General features: G+C 38.3%; 1 protein-coding gene across 7 annotated transcripts in view; it reads left to right on the top strand.

Annotated features, from left to right (window-relative positions):
* fra (frazzled) overlaps positions 1 to 22,351 on the top strand; it is a 508,015-nt gene that overhangs the window by 450,704 nt on the left and 34,960 nt on the right. For 2 of the 7 annotated variants that reach the window (XM_067773821.1, XM_067773822.1), the window contains 7 exons: positions 5,089 to 6,264; positions 8,614 to 9,445; positions 13,544 to 13,670; positions 13,739 to 13,894; positions 13,968 to 14,177; positions 16,891 to 18,230; positions 18,303 to 18,412. In XM_067773821.1, coding sequence (XP_067629922.1) covers positions 5,089 to 6,264; positions 8,614 to 9,445; positions 13,544 to 13,670; positions 13,739 to 13,894; positions 13,968 to 14,177; positions 16,891 to 18,230; positions 18,303 to 18,412 — 3,951 coding nt within the window. The remainder of the gene's footprint in view (positions 1 to 5,088; positions 6,265 to 8,613; positions 9,446 to 13,543; positions 13,671 to 13,738; positions 13,895 to 13,967; positions 14,178 to 16,890; positions 18,231 to 18,302; positions 18,413 to 22,351) is intronic. The other 5 variants (XM_067773823.1, XM_067773825.1, XM_067773826.1 and 2 more) reach the window with 5 other exon arrangements.

Below are 22,351 nucleotides of genomic sequence, written 5' to 3' on the forward strand. Positions count from 1 at the left end.
AGTAACAGCGGAAGTATTAAAAACAAATACTGTAAAAATCCGAACAAATGTTACTAAGCTTTCAAAAGCACGCCTAAAAATCATATCCACACCATTAGGAATAAACTACATACAGAGTGTATGTGCCTACATGGTGATCAAAAGGAATATAAACAAAAAAGGCAACTCTTAGAGACCAATTGTACAGCGAACAACGGAACATTCATATGGCGTAGCAGCTAAAAAAGGCTTGCACTGATATGAATGTTGGAGACTCGAGTTCAACGCTCAGCTCCCGAAAAGCTAGCTGATGAAGAAGTGAAATTCAGAAACATGTCCTAGTAACCATCGCCGTTTGTAAACTTACAATTTTTCTCTAATATCAATTACAAAAACCATTGTATAAAGCAATATGAGCAAAGCTCGCTAATTAAATACATATGATCATATTGATATAATAGTAACAGCGGAAGTATTAAAAACAAATACTGTAAAAATCCGAACAAATGTTACTAAGCTTTCAAAAGCACGCCTAAAAATCATATCCACACCATTAGGAATAAACTACATACAGAGTGTATGTGCCTACATGGTGATCAAAAGGAATATAAACAAAAAAGGCAACTCTTAGAGACCAATTGTACAGCGAACAACGGAACATTCATATGGCGTAGCAGCTAAAAAAGGCTTGCACTGATATGAATGTTGGAGACTCGAGTTCAACGCTCAGCTCCCGAAAAGCTAGCTGATGAAGAAGTGAAATTCAGAAACATGTCCTAGTAACCATCGCCGTTTGTAAACTTACAATTTTTCTCTAATATCAATTACAAAAACCATTGTATAAAGCAATATGAGCAAAGCTCGCTAATTAAATACATATGATCATATTGATATAATAGTAACAGCGGAAGTATTAAAAACAAATACTGTAAAAATCCGAACAAATGTTACTAAGCTTTCAAAAGCACGCCTAAAAATCATATCCACACCATTAGGAATAAACTACATACAGAGTGTATGTGCCTACATGGTGATCAAAAGGAATATAAACAAAAAAGGCAACTCTTAGAGACCAATTGTACAGCGAACAACGGAACATTCATATGGCGTAGCAGCTAAAAAAGGCTTGCACTGATATGAATGTTGGAGACTCGAGTTCAACGCTCAGCTCCCGAAAAGCTAGCTGATGAAGAAGTGAAATTCAGAAACATGTCCTAGTAACCATCGCCGTTTGTAAACTTACAATTTTTCTCTAATATCAATTACAAAAACCATTGGATAAAGCAATATGAGCAAAGCTCGCTAATTAAATACATATGATCATATTGATATAATAGTAACAGCGGAAGTATTAAAAACAAATACTGTAAAAATCCGAACAAATGTTACTAAGCTTTCAAAAGCACGCCTAAAAATCATATCCACACCATTAGGAATAAACTACATACAGAGTGTATGTGCCTACATGGTGATCAAAAGGAATATAAACAAAAAAGGCAACTCTTAGAGACCAATTGTACAGCGAACAACGGAACATTCATATGGCGTAGCAGCTAAAAAAGGCTTGCACTGATATGAATGTTGGAGACTCGAGTTCAACGCTCAGCTCCCGAAAAGCTAGCTGATGAAGAAGTGAAATTCAGAAACATGTCCTAGTAACCATCGCCGTTTGTAAACTTACAATTTTTCTCTAATATCAATTACAAAAACCATTGTATAAAGCAATATGAGCAAAGCTCGCTAATTAAATACATATGATCATATTGATATAATAGTAACAGCGGAAGTATTAAAAACAAATACTGTAAAAATCCGAACAAATGTTACTAAGCTTTCAAAAGCACGCCTAAAAATCATATCCACACCATTAGGAATAAACTACATACAGAGTGTATGTGCCTACATGGTGATCAAAAGGAATATAAACAAAAAAGGCAACTCTTAGAGACCAATTGTACAGCGAACAACGGAACATTCATATGGCGTAGCAGCTAAAAAAGGCTTGCACTGATATGAATGTTGGAGACTCGAGTTCAACGCTCAGCTCCCGAAAAGCTAGCTGATGAAGAAGTGAAATTCAGAAACATGTCCTAGTAACCATCGCCGTTTGTAAACTTACAATTTTTCTCTAATATCAATTACAAAAACCATTGTATAAAGCAATATGAGCAAAGCTCGCTAATTAAATACATATGATCATATTGATATAATAGTAACAGCGGAAGTATTAAAAACAAATACTGTAAAAATCCGAACAAATGTTACTAAGCTTTCAAAAGCACGCCTAAAAATCATATCCACACCATTAGGAATAAACTACATACAGAGTGTATGTGCCTACATGGTGATCAAAAGGAATATAAACAAAAAAGGCAACTCTTAGAGACCAATTGTACAGCGAACAACGGAACATTCATATGGCGTAGCAGCTAAAAAAGGCTTGCACTGATATGAATGTTGGAGACTCGAGTTCAACGCTCAGCTCCCGAAAAGCTAGCTGATGAAGAAGTGAAATTCAGAAACATGTCCTAGTAACCATCGCCGTTTGTAAACTTACAATTTTTCTCTAATATCAATTACAAAAACCATTGTATAAAGCAATATGAGCAAAGCTCGCTAATTAAATACATATTTTTTATTAATAAATAATTTTTTTCGTCATTAATAAAAAATATTAATAACAAAAAAACTATTATTAAAATCCAAAAGGTTTGAAAGAACACATAATATGCATTTTTTCATTAATTTCTCTTATTGAGAAGTTATTCTTATTTGAAGACGTAATCTGCATATATACTTAAAACATTTCATAACAAGTTTGAGAATTGCATCTGCATATGTGAATGAAACTGAACGTAAAATTAAAATTAAAAAAATAGGATATAAGAAAGTTGTTTTAAAAAACTTCGAGTTTGACGGTGATCGAACTCGCGCCATACGATCGCAACCGCAACATCATAGCCGCTGCGCCACTACGACTGCTTGATAGCTTGTGCCAGATGTTGTATTTAACATTGTAGTGCACTCGAATTGTACCGTTTCTTTTTTCTTGACCTTAATTTAAGAACATTGTACTTAATTTAAGAACATCGTTCTCATTAATACAACATTCGTTCATATTGTTACGAATATTAGCAAACCTAAGGTATGCTGCTATCTCTAAGCCGATACTAAACAGTGATATCATGCACATCCATAGATAAATCATTATGTATCTACAATAATTGCGTCTACACATATGTAACATGTACGTATACGAGCAGCGGAGAATCAATGCACAAACACATGCATATATCTGAGATGCTCCTGAAAGTATGCAATGAGAGAGGCTATAAAATCGTGCAATTGTAGTTACAGCTGAGAAGTTTGAGAGCTGATGGCAACTAGTAGATTCTGGAAGCGCCTAGAAGATGCGAACGTTGAAATCAGAGAGTATAAAAGGCAGCAAATGTAGAGGCGCTGGAATTCAGTTTGATTTGAGCTATCAAGCAGTTATTGATTAAGTACGCAATCTGTCGGGCAATAGTAGAGTTTCATTTAAGCTATCAGTCAGTTTGGTTATTAAACCAGCTAGTTGCAAAGTATAAGTGTTATTGTGACGTACTTTAATAAAAGCCATTTTTCCATTATTCATTATTGGAGTTATTTATTCAACAGTTTAGTGATTCGAACTTAGCAGAAGGGCAAATAAGAGGATTTGCAAGTAAATTCGTTACAATATTTTATGCCCAGCCGTTCTCTTTTCAAGAACATGGTTGTCAGTTCAAGAGCAAGGTTTTTGTTTTGAGAACAGGTCGTTCATTTTTCAAGAACACAAAAGTAAGAACATGAAAAGCTTGAATTGAGTCCGGTGGTGCTGGAGTTTGAAACGGCGTTTTTCTCTGAGTGTATAAACTCAAAATTTTCGGGATCGTTCATTCTTTCATCTTCGTTCGTCTGTTTATTCTAAATCTGCGTTTCACATACGTTAGCAGCGCTATTTTCTTGCATAAAATCGTGCGACTAATGTCAATGCATTTTGGTTAGGTTAAGTTAGGCAGAACGTCAGGTGCCGCCTGGTTGGACTACCACAGCAAAGTTACAACCTTTGATGGAATCACTCAGCCATTAAATTAAAAACAACTCCATTTTCCAACTTATATATTTTATCGCCAAACACTTTGACTTGTCGGAAACGACTTGAATATATCTCCAGAGCCTTAGTGACCGCGTGAGGATTTGGCCGTCCTAATTTCCTCTGAGCTGATCCTCTTCCTTAGGAAATTCACATCGGGAAACTAGTTCCATAGTTCCCAGCTATTGATCGTTTATCATTTCCCACCTAACGTTCTCATATTTTGAAGAAGGTTTTGTAGAGCATCGTTAAGACTTTGTCTTTGATGTCAGTCTCTAAAGAAACGAACCTTTGTGAATGCGCTCGTACCTACCTACCCACATCCACCACTTGAGATTTTCTTTCTTACATCAATTGTTTCATCATGTTTTCATGCTGGCATATTGCCGAAGCGGTATAATAACAACAACCGAGCACTGAGCTTCCACCATCAAATATCAGCAGCTGCCCTCACTCTAACGCCTGCCATTGAGGTCGTGCAAATGCAAAAATTGGGGTCAGGGTTTGTTTTGTGTGCAAAACCTCGACAATGCATCCCCATGTGGACTTGTATGTAGAGCTTTAATTTTATGAATGTGCGTGTTAGTGTTGAGAGCTCTGTAGCTGGTGCAGTGGTTCTGATGAAGTTGGCGCCGGGCCACATTGAGTGGCATAATGACGCTGCAGGCAGATGATTATAAAAAACATATGTAAGTGTTGGTCTCATACCCTTTCGTTGTTGTTGTTGTTTTTGCATGTTCATTTATTAAGTCAGCATTCAAGCCTTTGTAGGTACATGAAAGAAAGGATGATTGAATGGAGTCATTTATAAAATATGATCCTGTGCGGTGCCGACATATGTGCAACTGATTCTTTTATTCATTCATTTCATTGTGTTTCATTTGTATTTACTGCAATTCATACGCCTCCCAAACTCCACAATTCATACCAATAAGCAAATATCTTCTTTGTAAAACTTCTCTTTATACTTTCATGTTTCTTTTGTTTTCTTGCAGCTTTAACCTTCACAATCGAGCCGCAGGATGTTGTGGTGCCGGAAGGACATTCAGTGCTGCTTCAATGTGGCGGCACTGCACAAGTTGGCAAGTCTGGCAAAATACAACCTCATATACGCTGGCGTGGGCCTGACGGGCAGGATTTGGGCATAGTGGGCGACACTTTTCGCACACAGCTCAACAATGGGTCGTTATATATAAGTTCGGTGGAAGAAAATCGCGGCCTGACAGGCTCTTATCAGTGTTTGCTCAGCTTCGATGGTATTGGCACAATTGTGAGTCGCTCGGCAGTGGTGTCTATAGCACGTTTGCCAGATCTAAATCAAGATTTTATCGAAATATATTTGTTGCCTGGTCAGACAGCATATTTTCGTTGTATGATCGGTCAGCTTCAGCCTGGCATCAAGCACAGCGTGCAATGGTTCAAAGATGATATGCCGCTTGCATTGGATAAGCTACGTATGGTCGTATTGCCAAATGGTGCTCTGGAGATCGATGAGGTTGGCATAGGCGATCGTGGTGCATATCAGTGTAATGTAACATCAGGCAGCATATCACGTTTGAGCAGCAAAACAAATTTAAATATCAAAAAGTCAACAGAAGCGGGTAGTGAAAGTCTTGTGGCGCCATCATTCCTTATCGGCCCCTCACCGAAGACTGTGAAGGAGGGTGATAGCGTTACATTGGATTGTGTTGCAAATGGTGTGCCTAAACCGCAAATAAAATGGCTGCGCAATGGAGAGGAATTGGATTTGAACGATCTAGATTCGCAGTTCTCTATAATCGGCACTGGTTCGTTGCAAATTTCTTCAGCCGAAGATATCGATTCGGGTAATTATCAGTGTCGTGCTAGCAATACAGTCGATTCGCTAGATGCGCAAGCCACAGTGCAAGTGCTGGTGCCGCCTAAATTTATAAAAAGCCCAAAAGATAAGTCTGCGCATGAAAAAGAGGAATTGGAGTTGGAGTGTGCGATACGTGGTAAACCGAAACCGCTGATTCAGTGGTTGAAAAATGGTGATGTGATTACGCCCAACACATATATGCAATTGGTTGGTGGTCATAATCTACGCATTTTGGGTTTGTTACAATCCGATGCCGGCATGTTCCAATGTGTTGGTACAAATCCTGCAGGCAGTGTGCAAGCAGCGGCGCGTCTGCGCGTTGTTCAAACAGGTGAGTAATATTAGTCTAGTATTTGTATCTTAATAATCAAATCTTCTTGTACATACATATGTACATTATATATACATATATGAAGCTAACCGTAACTTTAACTAACGTTATGTATGTACTAATGCAAAATCTTGAAGCGCTTTTAGTCATCAAAATTTAGCTTTTTGTTCGAAGAAACTCTGTGAATTGGATGTAAATGCAACTGGCTTAAAAAATAATAACTTTCAACTTATCGAGACTAAGCACTAACTAATCTTATCCCGTTAAAACTATTATCATAAAGAGCGAAATCCGTTGGACTTCTTGCTTTAAGAAATATGTACTCAAGTATTTACAATATTATTTACGAGCTTTTACCCGCGGAGTCCGCACGATTAAAATAAAATTTGGTTAAGATAGGGTAGCGAACAATTCTGAAATAATGTAACGATTTTCCGTCATCCCTTGTCAAATTGGGTTTGAAGACAAATCAGTTTCAGCGTTGTGTCACCTTCAGTGCCATTTTTCGTTTCGAACGAAGTTACCCACCCTGTCTGAAAATCAACAAAACAAAGAATGCCGAAACAGTTCTGAAATTATCTTTATAATGATGCCTATCCCCAAAACAATGATTTTCTGATCCTGAGATAGTTCTGAAATCATCAGAAATGGCCCCAAATTATCTCAAAAATAAAGCCGGGTTTCCCGAAAAAATAATTTATTGCCTCGAATTGATCCTCATTCCATCCCAAAATTATTCCGAAAACAATACCGATACAACCTGAAATTATCTTGAGACAGTCCCGAAAATATTCCCGAAATTGTTCACAAATTATCTTCAAAAGATTCCAAAGAGAAATGCCGCGAAAACAATCACAAAATAGTCCCAAATTGGTCTAGGACTCACCGCTAAAACAGTACCTAAGTTGTCTCAAAAATAATACCGGAACGAAATGGTCGATAGGTAGTGGCGAAAAGAACTGCGAAAATATTTCATTGCCTCGAAATGATCCTTAGCCAATCTCTCAGCGATCCTGCTTAGCATTACGGGAGCCCTGAAAACATCCCCGACGAAAGAGCATCCCGTTAAGAACTACAACGAGGTTCAGTGCCTCGGGCAGCTTGAGCGCAGACCATACGGCCATAATAGTATTGCATCATCAATTACAGGACGAACATACTAGAGAAGTATACATCGGTATTGGTCCCAGGGCAAATGGGAATAGATGAGAAAAAATATGGTATGCTAGCTAAAAAGGGCGCATCCCTCGAAGCTTGCTCCGCAGGTGTCCCGATTAGATTAGGCGAGATAAGGGCAAGGCAAGAGTTGCATATGATCGTCCAGGCGTGAAAGGCGTGGACCCAAGCGCTGGGCTGTAAAGTTTCGAAGATAGTGTGTAGGTCTAACAATCTCAGACTAACAATGTTACTCCTATCATTAAGAAAAGTGGACTGGAGACTTATGACAGGTATCAGGCCTCACAAGCCTTTTAAATAAGGCTTGGTCAGTGATGACATATGTAGAAAGTGCGGGTTAGAGGAGGAAACAAGCACGTTTTGCGCTCGTGCTCTGCGCTTGCCAGATCTAGAAGCAGCAAGTTGCATAGGTCGTAGAAAGCTTTTAGTATTTGCCAAAAGGATGGAGTTATTTTATAACATAATAAGAAGAGATTTTGGACTGAGCTTCTCTTCCAATTTACGTCGTCCTACAAATTGGCATCTGCAAGTCAGATGAGTATTCACTGAGAAAATTTTCATGGTAGAAATACGCTCGGAGTGTTTGCCAAATCACCGAGGGGCGACCGCGCTTAGAAAAAAAAAATTGCTAATTGAAAATATCTTGTTGAGTATATATGAGGTCCTCACGCACTGGCCAGTTCAACCTTATCTAACTTAGAAATTTTAGCTTCAAAATTATAAAAGCTGAGATCTTTTAACCTAAAATATGATGTAATGTTATAGATTTAAACTGTGTTAAAAGTAAGAAGTCCAACGAATCATTCATAAAGTACAAAAAAATTAACCCCTCCTCGCATATCTCAAACGCATTTTAAATTAACTTTTATTCCTTATTTGCCTTGTCTTTATTTTAGCTTAATTTGTGTAAATAAAATATGCCTTAAATGTATTCACAATTACTTCATTGATTTAATAGTATTAGTTATTTATTAATTTTTTTTAAATGGTGTCATTTTTGTTAGTTTATTAAACCAAATTACAATAAAGAAACTTTTTTGTTCCACTAATTTATTTAAAATTTTTTTATTTCTATATTTTCTTTTTATTCCTTCTTTAATTTCCATTCGCTCCCAATAATGAAACGCAACATCAATGCACATTCCCTTTATCCACCCTTTCACATATCCAAAGGCAAATATAAAAATTACCGCCCATCCCCTCCACTATCCCAATCGACACAATCTGCGCCACTGCCATCAGCTGCGCCGATGCGTCGTCGCAAAGGTGGCGGAGGATACGAAGCTGGACGTACACAATCCTCTGAGCTCTACGACTCTTTCGGTACGTTTGACACATCCGTTAGTTCGACACGTAGTCTCTCCAAAAGCGCGCTAGATAGTTTACTTTCACAGCGGGGTAAAAAGTTACCACGACCTGAGCGACCACAAAACGACAACAACTATGGTGAATTGGCATCACTTAAAGATATGGAACAATTCGAAATAGATGACACTGACAGTTCACTGGAGTTGCCCACTAGCACACATGATTTCAGTGGTGGCAACGCAGATGAAGACGAGGACGAAGATAACGAAAACGAATATGACGATTTAAGCGCTAATCAAGAGTTCATTGATGCGTATAAACATGGTGACGATCCTAACAAAGTACTGAACTCTTGGAAAAATAAAAATAAAAAACAAATATCCTCAGCCACATCCAATTCACAAGCGACATCATCAAGCTCCTCCTACTTGTCCTCAGATTTAGATGGCATCGATAGTGGAATTGGTATAACTGGTGTTAGTAATGCAGACGCAGGCGGTGGTGGTATTCTTCAAGCTACAAACGGCGTAACTCATATAAACGGTGCTTTGTTAAATCGTTTGCCGGGTCCACCACGTGATTTGGTCGCGCAAATAGTGAAACCACGATTTGTCACGCTGAGCTGGATGGAACCAAAGAAAAATCCCGTGGAAGTTGTATCCTATACAGTGTTCTACAAGATGAACAACAGTGAACGGTAAGTAAACTGAATTTATACAAAAACTTTAGATTAAGCTTTACTTATCGTTAGCTTAATTCACAAAGGCCTTAAGCAACAGATTTTTCGAAACTGCGTTTTGTAGAGATTTCGGTAGGATGTATTAAAATACACCCTTAGCAAAAAATTGTTAAGTGCTAGAAAAGATAACAACGGTGGGATTCTACTTTTAAAAAGACATATCTGCATGAAGTGATTGTGACAAAAAATGTTTTTTGATTCTCCTGTAAAATTTTAAATTTGCTGGTTGGGCGGCGTTTACACGCGTCCGAATCTACAATAAATCGCCAAGAGGTAATCCAAATGTTTTTATATGTTCCATCCCTAGGATCTAGATTATAATGTGTCAAATTTTCACGTTTCGCTCTTATTTCGTGCCTCCAATTAGAGGTTACACTCTAGCGGTGGCATTTTTTCTATGAAAAATATCGGCATCTCTAAAATTTGTTCATAATTACCGATTATCGAAGGGTCAAATTTGTATTGGGAATCTAGTTATTTAATCAACGATTAGGAGTTAAGTACGAAAATTAAGATAATCTCGTTATATTCAAAGTAGGTATTAGGGCCTTTGTAAATAAAGTTAACCAAATATTAACCCCATATCACAATTCATTATTTACTAAGTAGAATTGGTGTTCAACAGTCTGAGAGGTTTTCACGCCGCCTCACTCGCCGCAGTGGTTTTTTTTTTTTTGGTTTGCCAACTAGCTCCAAATAGTAAAACCATGTGTCCATAGTGCTAGCAAAAGTTTTCCCGATGACCCAAGTGCCTCTTCAAATAGTAGAGACCTTTATTATGGCGACTCCTAATTTAGGAGCATATGATGTCAAAAGGCAATGTATTTCAACGACGCTCATCATGAGCCAACAGTCCTCTTTTCCTAGTAATAGAGCTAACATTATGGATCGTATGTCTTACGACTTGCTCATGACCCTTGACACTTACATATATTCTTTTCATCTAAAGCAATATAATTTTAACGTCTAGCATATATGCTTCCATCATATCGATACCAAAGAGGATAAATATAATAAGAGCCACCAGTCTGCTACGAGTGGCGAGTAACTCGCTGGAAATTAAAAAAAATGATGCCTAATGTTTTCCAAGAGGGACATTTTCAATTATTTCGCATTTATCCATGTCGTGTAAGCACCTTATGTAAATGTGATTTTTGGAAAGAGAATTAAATACAGTCAGGAAAATAAACACAAATACCCCACGAAAATGTATAGAAACCTACGACTACCATAACAAAAACATTATACAAAGTAAGGAGTGACGTCTCTTATTATATTTATCCTCTTTGTCGATACCGTCTATGTCCATATGACCGGGGCCCATCATAGGTGTAGGTTTCTCCCTATTCCGATTCTGTCTACTGATTATTTACACTTCAACACATCGACAGACGCCAACTGGGAGCACCATAGGAGAGCGAGTATTCACTTATCTGCTTTCCCCTACTTTTGATTCCAAATACTGGTGTTGGTAGGATTAGAGGACTCCACTTTTCAATGGCCTACTTAGTCAAGAGTAGCACTTGTTGGCAAAAGTAATTCACACCTTGATTTCTAAGCTGACATTGTTTCCGCTGATAACGTGGCTTCCTAGATAGACGACGTCCTCACACTCGAATTTATATCCGTCAACAGTGAAAAGGCTGCCAATTGTTTCTTGAATGACAGCAGTAACTTCATATTGTTGTTATCCACCGCAAGACCCACTTTAATGCCTCCTTATTCAATTCGTAGAAGTCAGCACTTACGGCGCAACTCCCTATCGCGCTGATACAAGCTGCTTTGAAGACGACAAAAAGATAGTGCGTGTCGATTCTATTGACGTGAGTAATCTCCAGGATTAGTTAGTGTTAATTGTAACAATCTGGTTGATGGTAAATTTTACTACGTCTAAAGCCGCACTGATTGGATACAATTAGTTTGTTGACTTTGGGCTTCAGAACCTTATACGCGTTATTTTGCACGGTTTCCGGGACTACCTTTCGTAGGGGCTGGGCAGATAACACTTGAAATCCAATATAAAGGCATGCGCTCGTTCGTATTGTATAATAGTTCATATGCTCTTTGCCAACTCCTTACATCCGTGCAGTTCCGAGGGTAGTCCGTCGTTACGCGGCTCAATGTTATTTTTTAGCCCGGATTTTGACACTCACTTTGTCTTAGTTTGGTAGCGAAACGGATATTCCGGCAGAGCGATTAGAGTATCAGCTTTTATTACCCTCCAGAAATGAGAAGTGATCTTTCCAAAATTTAAGCAGACTGAATGTAATGTACAAGATTGCAATTATTATTCTGCGAGAACCTGCGTCAGTATCGAAATCCTCCGTCATCCACCAGATTTTTAGGTAGAATTTTCGGATATTATTCCTATCAGCCAGCATTTGAAGCTCCTCGCACACACGCCGCTCTGCACTGTGTTTTTCCTTTCTAAGTAAGCGTTTTTATTTCTTCAACGCCTCACAATTACTCTCCATTACTCAGAAGCGTCCTTTTTGTTCTGATGCAGCTCGACATTCCTTATCGTACCAATGTCTTTTGCGGGCTCGCTGGAAAACTATGGTGCCTGCAGTAGTGGTACGAAATGAGAGAGTAATTTTCTCCTATTGTTGTTGAATGGGTGCGACCTCTCTCATACTGAAATGACAGCCATTGGTCGGAAAAAAAATCCCGAGTCACAGCTGTATATAAAATCCACTAAACGTAAAGGTGAGATGTTCAGAATGGATACAATGCCGCAATCGCTGAGGGCTTCAAAGCCTCAGTTATTCTAATCATTAATACAGTAATTCCACAGTAGAGGATAGGCTTCGCACTTAACGGCGTGGAGGCTTTCTTCGTTCTGTTATGCCAAATATCAACTCTCTGCCTTTTAATTCTTCTTGTAGCGATAAAGACACTCCCCGAAGGTTAAGGGGAGTATTATCGGTGTAGATGGTCTTTTGCCGGACATAGATCCGGTACGTTCCGTAACATGCACCATGAAGATACTAGCCCGACCAACTCGGAAACAATTTAATATTAGTACATTAAATCGTCTAGACCACTCCGCTCTCCATCCCTTGTTTTATGAGGAACTTGGGGTCGCCAGAGCTTCACCTGCTAAATATGTGTATGATACATTTATATCTGTAAGCACTCGACTCGGGTAGGTGATGTTGATAACTGTGTTGGGGAAGCTTTGAAGTTATAAATCTTTGTATTGCGCTTAGCAGCCCCTTGAATCCCGACAACTTTCTTTCGATTCCGTTAGCTCCCTTCTACTTATGAGCTACTCTCCTTAACTTTTGTAGGTATTATTCGATCTGGCATCTTACGCTTCCTTGTAACTAGACCGAAATCGTATTTTCTGCGTTGGTGGATTTCCAATCGCCCTTCAGTGAGCAAAATTGTATCCCAGTACTCAAACATTAAAGGCCAATAATGTGAAAAAATCATTTCGCATTCACGGCTGGCATTCTCTTAAACTTCTCCCTTTGAAGCAGTTAACGTAATTTTCATTGAGCTTTTCTGGTCTAAGCAATTTTATTTTATTCGCGTTGCTGTCAGACGCCAAGAACGGAAGTCGCGCCACCATCAACGCAATGATTCAATTTTAAGACATATTTTGCAAATTGCCAAGCAGAATTTCCTTATTTTGGCATTGTAATTTGTTACTCTTTCCATAGTTTTTTTCAGGCCTTATTTTCTTTCCTTGCTTCGAGTTAATAGCATGGAGGAATGCGTTGAAAACCTATTGAAGCGTGCTGTAAGACAGACACCACAGCCACAGTCTTTTGAATAAACCATCTGAGAAGAGTTGGGAGCATGAATATTGGTGGCGTAATTTTACATTTGGTTGATGATAAATATTCACGTGACAGAAACAATTTCACTTCAATTGTGCTGATATTAAAATACAAATGAAATATTCACAACGAATTGTTTGATAGGCCCAAGATTGTTCGCTAAAAACGACAGTCTGCACAAATACATTGAAAGCTAATTTGAAATGTGTGCATTTACTGTTTAGCGTTGTTTTTACTTTAAGCTAATATCCTCTTTGTGCTATCCTTTCAGCGAACAAAAAATCGTTACAAAATCTCATGACGATCAACAAGTTAATATTCAAAATTTGTTACCCGGAAAAACATATAAATTTCGTGTGGTAGCTAATACAAACTTTGGACCTGGTGAATCTTCTGAGGTATACGTTGAATCGAATTTTTCACTTTAATATGTCCAAATAATATCTAACTTTTATCTCGCTTTCAGGTATTGGAAGTACTAACTCAGCCGGAAGAGAATATTGCTGGGCCACCGCGTAACGTTGAAGGTCATGCGACTAGCGAAAGAGAAATTTTTGTAAAATGGGATCCGCCTACAGTCACCAATGGCGAAATTTCTAAATATCGAATTTATTATTCTGAGGTAAATGCGTTAGAATTAACTGCGATATCATACCTATTAATCTTCCCTTGTGTTTGTTGTTTTTTTTTTTTAGAATGAAAGTGGCGCAGAAATGTATCACGACAGCACCTCTCTGAGCGCTGTGCTCTCTGAGCTTCGTCCATATACCGATTATACTATTGCTGTTGTACCATTTAACAAAAATGGCATGGGAGATACTTCGAATGAAATAAAGGTTAAGACATATTCGTCCACGCCCACGGAACCACCGAATAATGTAACACTTGAAGTGACGAGCTCAACGGTGAGTTTTGTTAATTTTTTTTTATGTTAGAACTCTTAGTTGTTCTATTCGATAACCGTGGATACGTCACTAATGTTGCACCAGTCTGCTGTGCGCCCCGAAAACTGCACACTTTACTTAAATTTCCTAGTTTTATTCTAAAATTTGGAATCTGTGTGGACCTAAATACTTGTCGGTACGTGGGTCGGTCAAACATATGTATAGACGACTTTTGTTTTTGCATGCCGGTGTAAATAATTAAAATGTCCATAATTAAATGTCCGGCTTTTCTGTGTAAGCCAATTTTTGAGGGGACTACAATATTCAACCTAACCAGAATCGAACGATTTTTAGCTAACAATTTTATACAGGAACGAAATCTTTAAAAAAAGTTTGGCGGAGGTCGTAGAGCAAAAGTTACAAAACTTGGGGAGGTGGTACTCTTTTATAAAGTCGAGTTGTGGTTCGGATCTTGAAACTGAAAAATATAGCATGCATAGTTTTAGCCGAAATGTTGGTAGCAGTCTAAACGATACCAATTTCGGCTCAAATCAGCAACAAGCAGGCATCGTAGGTAAAAACAAGTCTACCCGGACATAATCTGTTTGCAGTACTACTTTCTCTATAACATGCATTTACTACCGAAAACTACTGAACTTGAATTTCAAACGTACCTTCGTCGTTAGGTAAACCGAGCAAGGCTCGCTTGATTTTCTAAAAGCTATAAAGTGTTCACAGCTCTAAGATACTATATATACAACCGGCCAACAAAATTTGGAAAAAGTCCAGACCCAGAAATGAACTGATACTTTTTAAAAGGCCTTTGGTTCACGTAATCTGCATACCGAATCAGAGTTTTCCTGCTGGTTCTTGTTTTCGAGATATTCTTGACTACCTATTAATAAAAATTTACCTTAACCGTTTGAAAGCGCAATTATGTCCGTCCAAAACGCTGCGGCAGCAATGATGTAATGGTAGCGTGCTTTGCCCACCATACCGAAGATCCTGGGTTCACGCCCTGTCCAAAGCAACATCAGACTTTTAAAAAAAAAGTTTTTTTCAATTAGAATAAAGGTTTTCTAAGCGCGGTCCCCCCTCGGCAGTGATTTGGCAAGCACTCCTTTTTAATTTTTGCCGATATTGACATTTGATATATTGATTTATACATTTTTTGTACTCTACGATATCTGGTCGCTGCAAACAAAAGCAATATGTGTAACGTACTTTCAGGCAGACTTCCTTATTTTGAGTTTGGAGTTGCGTAGCTGATAGAATAGTCGATATAATTCCTTTTAACTGTAATGTTTTGTTTTATCAGTTCAGTATGATTTTATTTCGAACATGAATGGTGACTAAATCGCCTAAAAGTAGACTTCAAATTTGTAAAAAAAATGTGTATGAAGAAAACATCGCAAACCTAATCCAGTTTAAAGAACAATCGCATGGGAGCCGTCTAACAAATATACATACATTTACAAGGACAACAATTGTATTTTCAAATTTTAATGTTGTTTTTTAATAAAAAGAAGCTTTCTCACCGAAAAAGCATAGTACCTTTCAGGTACAAATATCTCAAGAACGAGAACCAATTTAAAAATTCTGACACCAGATTCATATTCTGCGTACAGAATACCTTTAGGAAAGTAGTGGCTCATTTCTGGCTATGTAATTTATCATCCTGTTTTATCGAAGCGACGTTTTTTTTTTCGGAGACGTCGTGACAAGTTGAAGAAAAGTTGAAAAAATTGTTTTTCTGATCAAAGGCAGCTAAGTTTAAATCTACCCAATATCTCACCGTAAGGCGGGCTTCAGTTTAATTAAGAAACGAGAGCTTGTTTAAAAAATAAAAATAAAAATTCTCTCACATGTCTTCAATCCAGTCAGTGACCACTTTTTCACGACATGCTTAGCCCACGATGATATTTGTGTGGCATTTCTACAGAAAGTGGAGAATTTCTGAAGAAAAACCAAAGGAAATAAGGACTACTTGTTTCCTTCTGTAATCGCAAAAACACTTCCCGAAGGTCCTCAATCAAAAGGTCCTTTTTTGCGACTGACATGCCTTATCGCGCAAATATTGTAATCCCATAAACCGAAGAGCTACTTTGCGTTGAATTCTTTCAGACCAACTAGTCTAACTTCCAACAGCAACATCCCAACAGCAACAGCCTCTATCGATTGGGTCTACCAGATGAGGCGCTGTTTCTTCCTCTTGTGTATATTAATTTTTTGTCCTGAGTTCCGTAAAATTATCTCATTAAAATATGTATTCGCAATGTAGGTACTGCAGACGTTGTAAGAAATCTGACTAGTTTTTTCCAGAACTACCTTTTCAACTTTATTTTGTAGCGATAAAAACACTCCCCGAGGGTTTTTGGGAGTGTTTTCGATGTCGATAGTCCTTTGCCGGAAATTGATACGACACTCTTTGGAATCTAGCACTATTAAGATACCAGCCCGACCATTTTAGGCACGATTTGATGTTACTACGTTGAGCTATTTAGGTCATTCAACACCCCCTTTCCATGTGGAGATTGGTATCACTAGCACCGCGCCGGTGAAATCTATGTATTATCTGTACGTTGATATTTGTGGCAGGATTCGCCGCGTTTAGGTGAGGTCGATAATTGAGTTGAGTAGTCTATACATTGCAATGGCAACCCCTTACCTTAAAATGCTGGGTAAATGTTTAAATGATCCGTTTCAATACTATGATATTTTTATTTATTTAAAGTCCATCACAGTACATTGGGAACCGCCGGCGGAAGAGGAACGAAATGGCCAAATCACTGGATATAAAATACGTTATCGAAAGCTGAAGGATACACCACAAGTTAAAAGTACGCCAGCAAATATACGCTATTTCGAATTAACGGGATTGGAACGTCAATCAGAATATCAAATTAAAATAGCTGCAATGACGGTTAACGGTTCAGGCCCTTTCACAGAGTGGAATCGTGTTATGACACTTGAAAATGATCTTGACGAAACTCAGGTACCGGGTAAACCTGTTTGGATCGGTATACATCCTGGTGGTGATAGCATAGCTTTGCATTGGGGCCCACCACTGCAGCATGAAATAAAAATACGCAGTTATGTGCTAGGCTGGGGACGTGGAATACCCGACGAGAACACAATCGAATTAAAAGAATCCGAACGTTATTATGTTTTAAAGAGTTTAGAATCAAATACGGAGTATGTGGTGTCGCTGCGTGCACGAAATATTAAAGGTGATGGGCCGCCAATTTACGATAACATTAAAACACGTGACGAAGAACCGCTGGACATACCAGCTCCGCTAGAAGTGCCTGTTGGCTTACGGGCCATTACTATGTCCAGTTCATCCATAGTCGTCTATTGGATAGATACAACACTGAGTAAAAATCAACATGTCACTGATAATCGTCATTATACTGTGCGTTATGGCATTTCCAGCTCTAGTCGTTATCGCTATCACAACACCACAGATTTAAATTGTATGATCAATGATCTACGTCCAAATACCCAATACGAGTTTGCGGTTAAAGTAGTTAAAGGTCGAAGAGAGTCGGCTTGGTCTATGTCCGTACTGAATACCACATATCAAAATGTGCAAATTACGCCACCGCGTGAGCTAACCGTACGACCCGATGAACAGAATCCTCAAAATGTCATACTAAAATGGTTGCCACCTAAGCACAGCCTCGGCCAAATTACCGGCTACAATATTTATTACACCACAGATACAACGAAACGTGATCGAGAATGGTCAATTGAAGCATTCGCTGGTGAAGAGACCATGATGATGTTGCCCAATTTGAAACCATATACCACATATTATTTTAAAGTTCAAGCACGTGTGGGAAAAGGTGCTAGTAATGCCCCCTTCTCAGCACTTGTCGCCTACACAACTGCGCCGTCCGTGGTAATGCAGGAACCCAAACCCATTGCTAAGGGCATTAGTAATGAACTGGTCTTATACTCAGTGGCTGGCGTAGGTATATTCCTCATAATTGTTATTGCGGCAGTCATGGTAGTGGTTTGTCGCCGAAAGCCGCAATCCACACCCGATCACAACAAGAAGAGGTACGAAGAGTGAGTGTACTATACTTATTTAACTAATTGAATTCATGTGAGTAAGTAAGATATTAATCAGTATTTTTGAAGTTACAGTAGCTATCAAAACGTTGCTATACAAAAACCCCCAGATCTATGGATACATCATGACCAAATGGAGTTAAAGAATATAGATAAAAATATACATAGCTCAACGCCAGGTAAGTTGGCATTATTTCTTTACTTCGAGCTAATAATTTAATTTAATTTAACAAATTTGGAAATCGGAATCGCTATGGTTTTAAAAAAAATTAACTTAGTAAATGCTTATGTAGCACAGGGCATATAGGTGCGCCATGCGAAAACTAGCTTCGCATTATTTGTGCCTGTCAAATACAGGCTTACGTTCGTAACCGAAATTATCCAAGAGGAGATATTTTAAAACTAGCAATCCGGCTGTGATGTCCTTACAAGATCATATGACTTGAGCATTGAGATTACGTGTATTTGCATTAAAGCGACACATAGCGTAACACCAGCGCCATCTAACACGAAAAAGTAGCCAACTTCCAACTTTTGTTGCAAGTAAAGCATAAGAAGAAGAATGTGACATGTGTTTTGGCTATGAGTGCTTTCAGACTTTGCAAGAGTAATTTTTCCCTCTCGTTGGAACTTTTCTAAAATGTCTCACAATTAAAAACAGCATTTTGCAAATGAAAAGGAAACAAATCTTCGAGAAATTTTTAATGTGAATATGCAAGCCGAAATAACGTTCAACTGCTAAGTCTGAAGTCCTTTCATATTTACAAACGATGTTCACATGAACATGAGAAATTTTATTGTGATGCGGCCAACAATGAAAACGTTTGTATTGATTAGGCATACAACAGAAGTGAGTTTACCGGAAGCGGAATCGGAACTTTAAATTTTGTGTTTTCAAGATAGGAATCAGAGCCGCAGTTGGAGTAGAAGTAGGGTGCGTGAGGCGTATGAGAACAACGACCAATATAAAACAAATATGGTAGTATTAAAAGTTTCTTTAATAAGTATTAAATTCTAATCTCATGACTTGCTATAGTAATGAAAAAGCACCAAACTAGGGCTCTTGTTTACAATCAATTATTCGACTAATTTACTAGTCGAGTATTAACTTCAGCATCTATTCAAAACCGACTACCGATATAAACATCGTATGCAATCGATTAATTGTCATAGATCCGATGATGCAAAAATAATCAAAACGCTTGATGTTTGAGCTGCAGATGGCTTTAAATAACTCCACAACGTCTTTAAGATTAGCAGAACTCCTAAAAAGTAAAAAAAAAACATTCGAATCCATCACTAATCGAATGTACACTTAGTGGATTAGTGACATTTTATTATGTTAGGTTACGTTGAAAGGGCGTGCATAGGGATTTACCACACTTCCACTTGGAGACATTTTTATCCAACGTGCGTGCCGGGTGGCGGCACATTCGTCCAACCAGATTACTTCCTAGTGGTCTTCAACGAACCGCTTGCTTTGTGTATTGAACTTAAGTAGTGAACGATCGACCTTCCCAACCTCTACCACACTGTTGGAAACCGTGCCACCAGAAGCCTGAGTCGTTTTACTTACAGTCGTAGACATCGGCATTAATATTAATAAAGCGACTCATACTAATCTGACAACTTTTGCAGAGGGAGCTTGCAATGACTTGTGATTACACCCGTAAGTACTGTCACTGCGGATTTATTTAACTTGAAAAGAAGCTAGTTCCTTTCCAATCCAAACATCTCTATAAAGACATTGAGGCCTCCTAATCATCATGGTTGGTCCACAGCAAGCAAGATGCCCTAATCTCATATTCCTCGATTTTCCTCAGGAGATAACCCTAGCGGTGGTCGTACGGAGATGTCTGCCTCGCTTATGTCCTTTTCGGAACCTTTCTCATCTGCGAATTCATTCCGTTAAAATCGCAGTGCCCCGGAACCCAGCAAAGGGAGACATTTAGGTGTCTTATGGACGCCAGTGAGGCTGGACACTTCCGCACGATATTAAGCTTTATCATGTTGATGCCAATGACTTCGAGGCGGCCTGGCTGTCGACAAGCATCGTTACATTGATGTCTGCGACCGTATTGTCCTGGAGCAGTCTGGCTGTTCTCTCCATAGAAGGAAGTATGTACGATTGCTTTACTTGCAGACGATTTGAATGCAGTTTCCTTGTCCATTTTCGAGCCATCTTTGTAGATTGTTATGCCCCTAATACTGTCTAGGCAAATTCCACCCTTGAAGGATGTATTATGTTCTGCACCTGGAAGTCAAAAACCACCGTAATATGGTCGGTGCCTATCGTTAGGACAGTTGTGACACCGTTCAATCGTCCCCTTGTCATATCATCTAATATAATTTTTGATTTTTTGATGGCCTTGTTTATTTAAAAAATGTAGGGTTTTGTGAGCTCCAGGCTTTGCTTTGAATAAAACACTGTGTTAGTATTCATACATTTATTTGGTCGATATTTCGACTTCAATCTGAAGTCATTATCAAGACTTTTTTAAAAACACAACATGAAAAGAAAATAAACAGAAACACATAATTTATATCACATACATACATACATTTATAACACTAGATCGACTTACTTGCATGGAAATGCCTGATCGACTAATCAGGTGTTCTAACAAAATAATAGAAAGAAGGTGGAAAAAGGAAAGTAAACAATTAGAGTACCGCAAGTATAAACACATTTTAGGGAACCGTATAAGTAAACAAAATTACACAACAACAATCATACACAGAGAATTTTTAAGAAAAACAAGACAAAATGCAACAAAGCAAAATGTGTATAATATCCCCCCCCCCCCCCCCCCCCCCCCCCCCCCTCATTAGTTGTTGTCCCCAATCTCGTTCGCAGCGGGATATTTGCTGGGCTGTGGTGCACTCGATGAACCTTTTGTGATTTGCCCTGTGTGTTGTTGCTGCTTTGAAGCTAGATTGCGATACGCGTAGGCTCATTGGCCTACGTCCGACTTGTAATTCATTCTATTAGGGGTGTTCATAATATGGAGCATCTCCAAAATATATCGTTTATAGTAGTGTTTTTCTTTATCGAGAATTCTAACATTTTCGAAATCGGGGTAATGTCCAGTGTCAGCACAATGAGATGACAAGGCAGTCTTGTTGTCCGAAGAATTGTTTCTTAGCTTGATATTGGACCTGTGACCGGAAACCCTTGTCTTCAGTTTTTGTTTTGTTGTCCCCACATATACCTTTCCGCATACATGGGACCCGTCGCCGTTACATGGAATTTCATATATTAAATTACATTTCCCTAATTTTGGAATTGGGTCCTTCATATTGTTAAATACTTGTCGGAGTGAATTGTTGTATGTGAATGCTATTGTGTATTTTTCCCTGTCAAATAGTTTCGAAATTTTCATTATTTCTGCCAATCCGGGAATATGCGATACTGGCTTATAAAATTTATTGCTTTTTTCACATAAGTTTTCATTTTTGGCTCCTGCGTAAAAGTTGTGAATAAGTTTATTAATCAATTCTCTGGGGAATTCGTTCTGTTCTAACGTCTTCTTTATTATGGCAATATTCTTTTTGTGAAATATTTTCTCACTTATCGTGAGAACTCTACTTATAAAATTCTTCTTTTATCTGAAGTCATTTTCAAGACTTTTTAAAGACCGTACTGAAAACAAAAAGGTTCCTTAAAAACAATAAGCATCTGCTCGTGCTTAACGCCGATAAGGGAAATGTCACAGTGGTCATGGACAAACCAGAATACGACCAAAAGTTGCAAATATGAGTCAACGATATTTCAACGTACAGGGTACTGAAACGCGAAGAATTTTATAAGTAGAGTTCTCACGATAAGTGAGAAAATATTTCACAAAAAGAATATTGCCATAATAAAGAAGACGTTAGAACAGAACGAATTCCCCAGAGAATTGATTAATAAACTTATTCACAACTTTTACGCAGGAGCCAAAAATGAAAACTTATGTGAAAAAGGAAATAAATTATATAAGCCAGTATCGTATATTCCCGGATTGGCAGAAAGAATGAAAATTTCGAACCTATTTGACAGGGAAAATACACAATAGCATACACATACAACAATTCACTCCGACAAGTATTTAACAATATGAAGGACCCAATTCCAA

This window comes from Eurosta solidaginis, chromosome 3 (genome assembly GCF_040869045.1).
Source record: "Eurosta solidaginis isolate ZX-2024a chromosome 3, ASM4086904v1, whole genome shotgun sequence".
Lineage (NCBI taxonomy): Eukaryota > Metazoa > Arthropoda > Insecta > Diptera > Tephritidae > Eurosta > Eurosta solidaginis.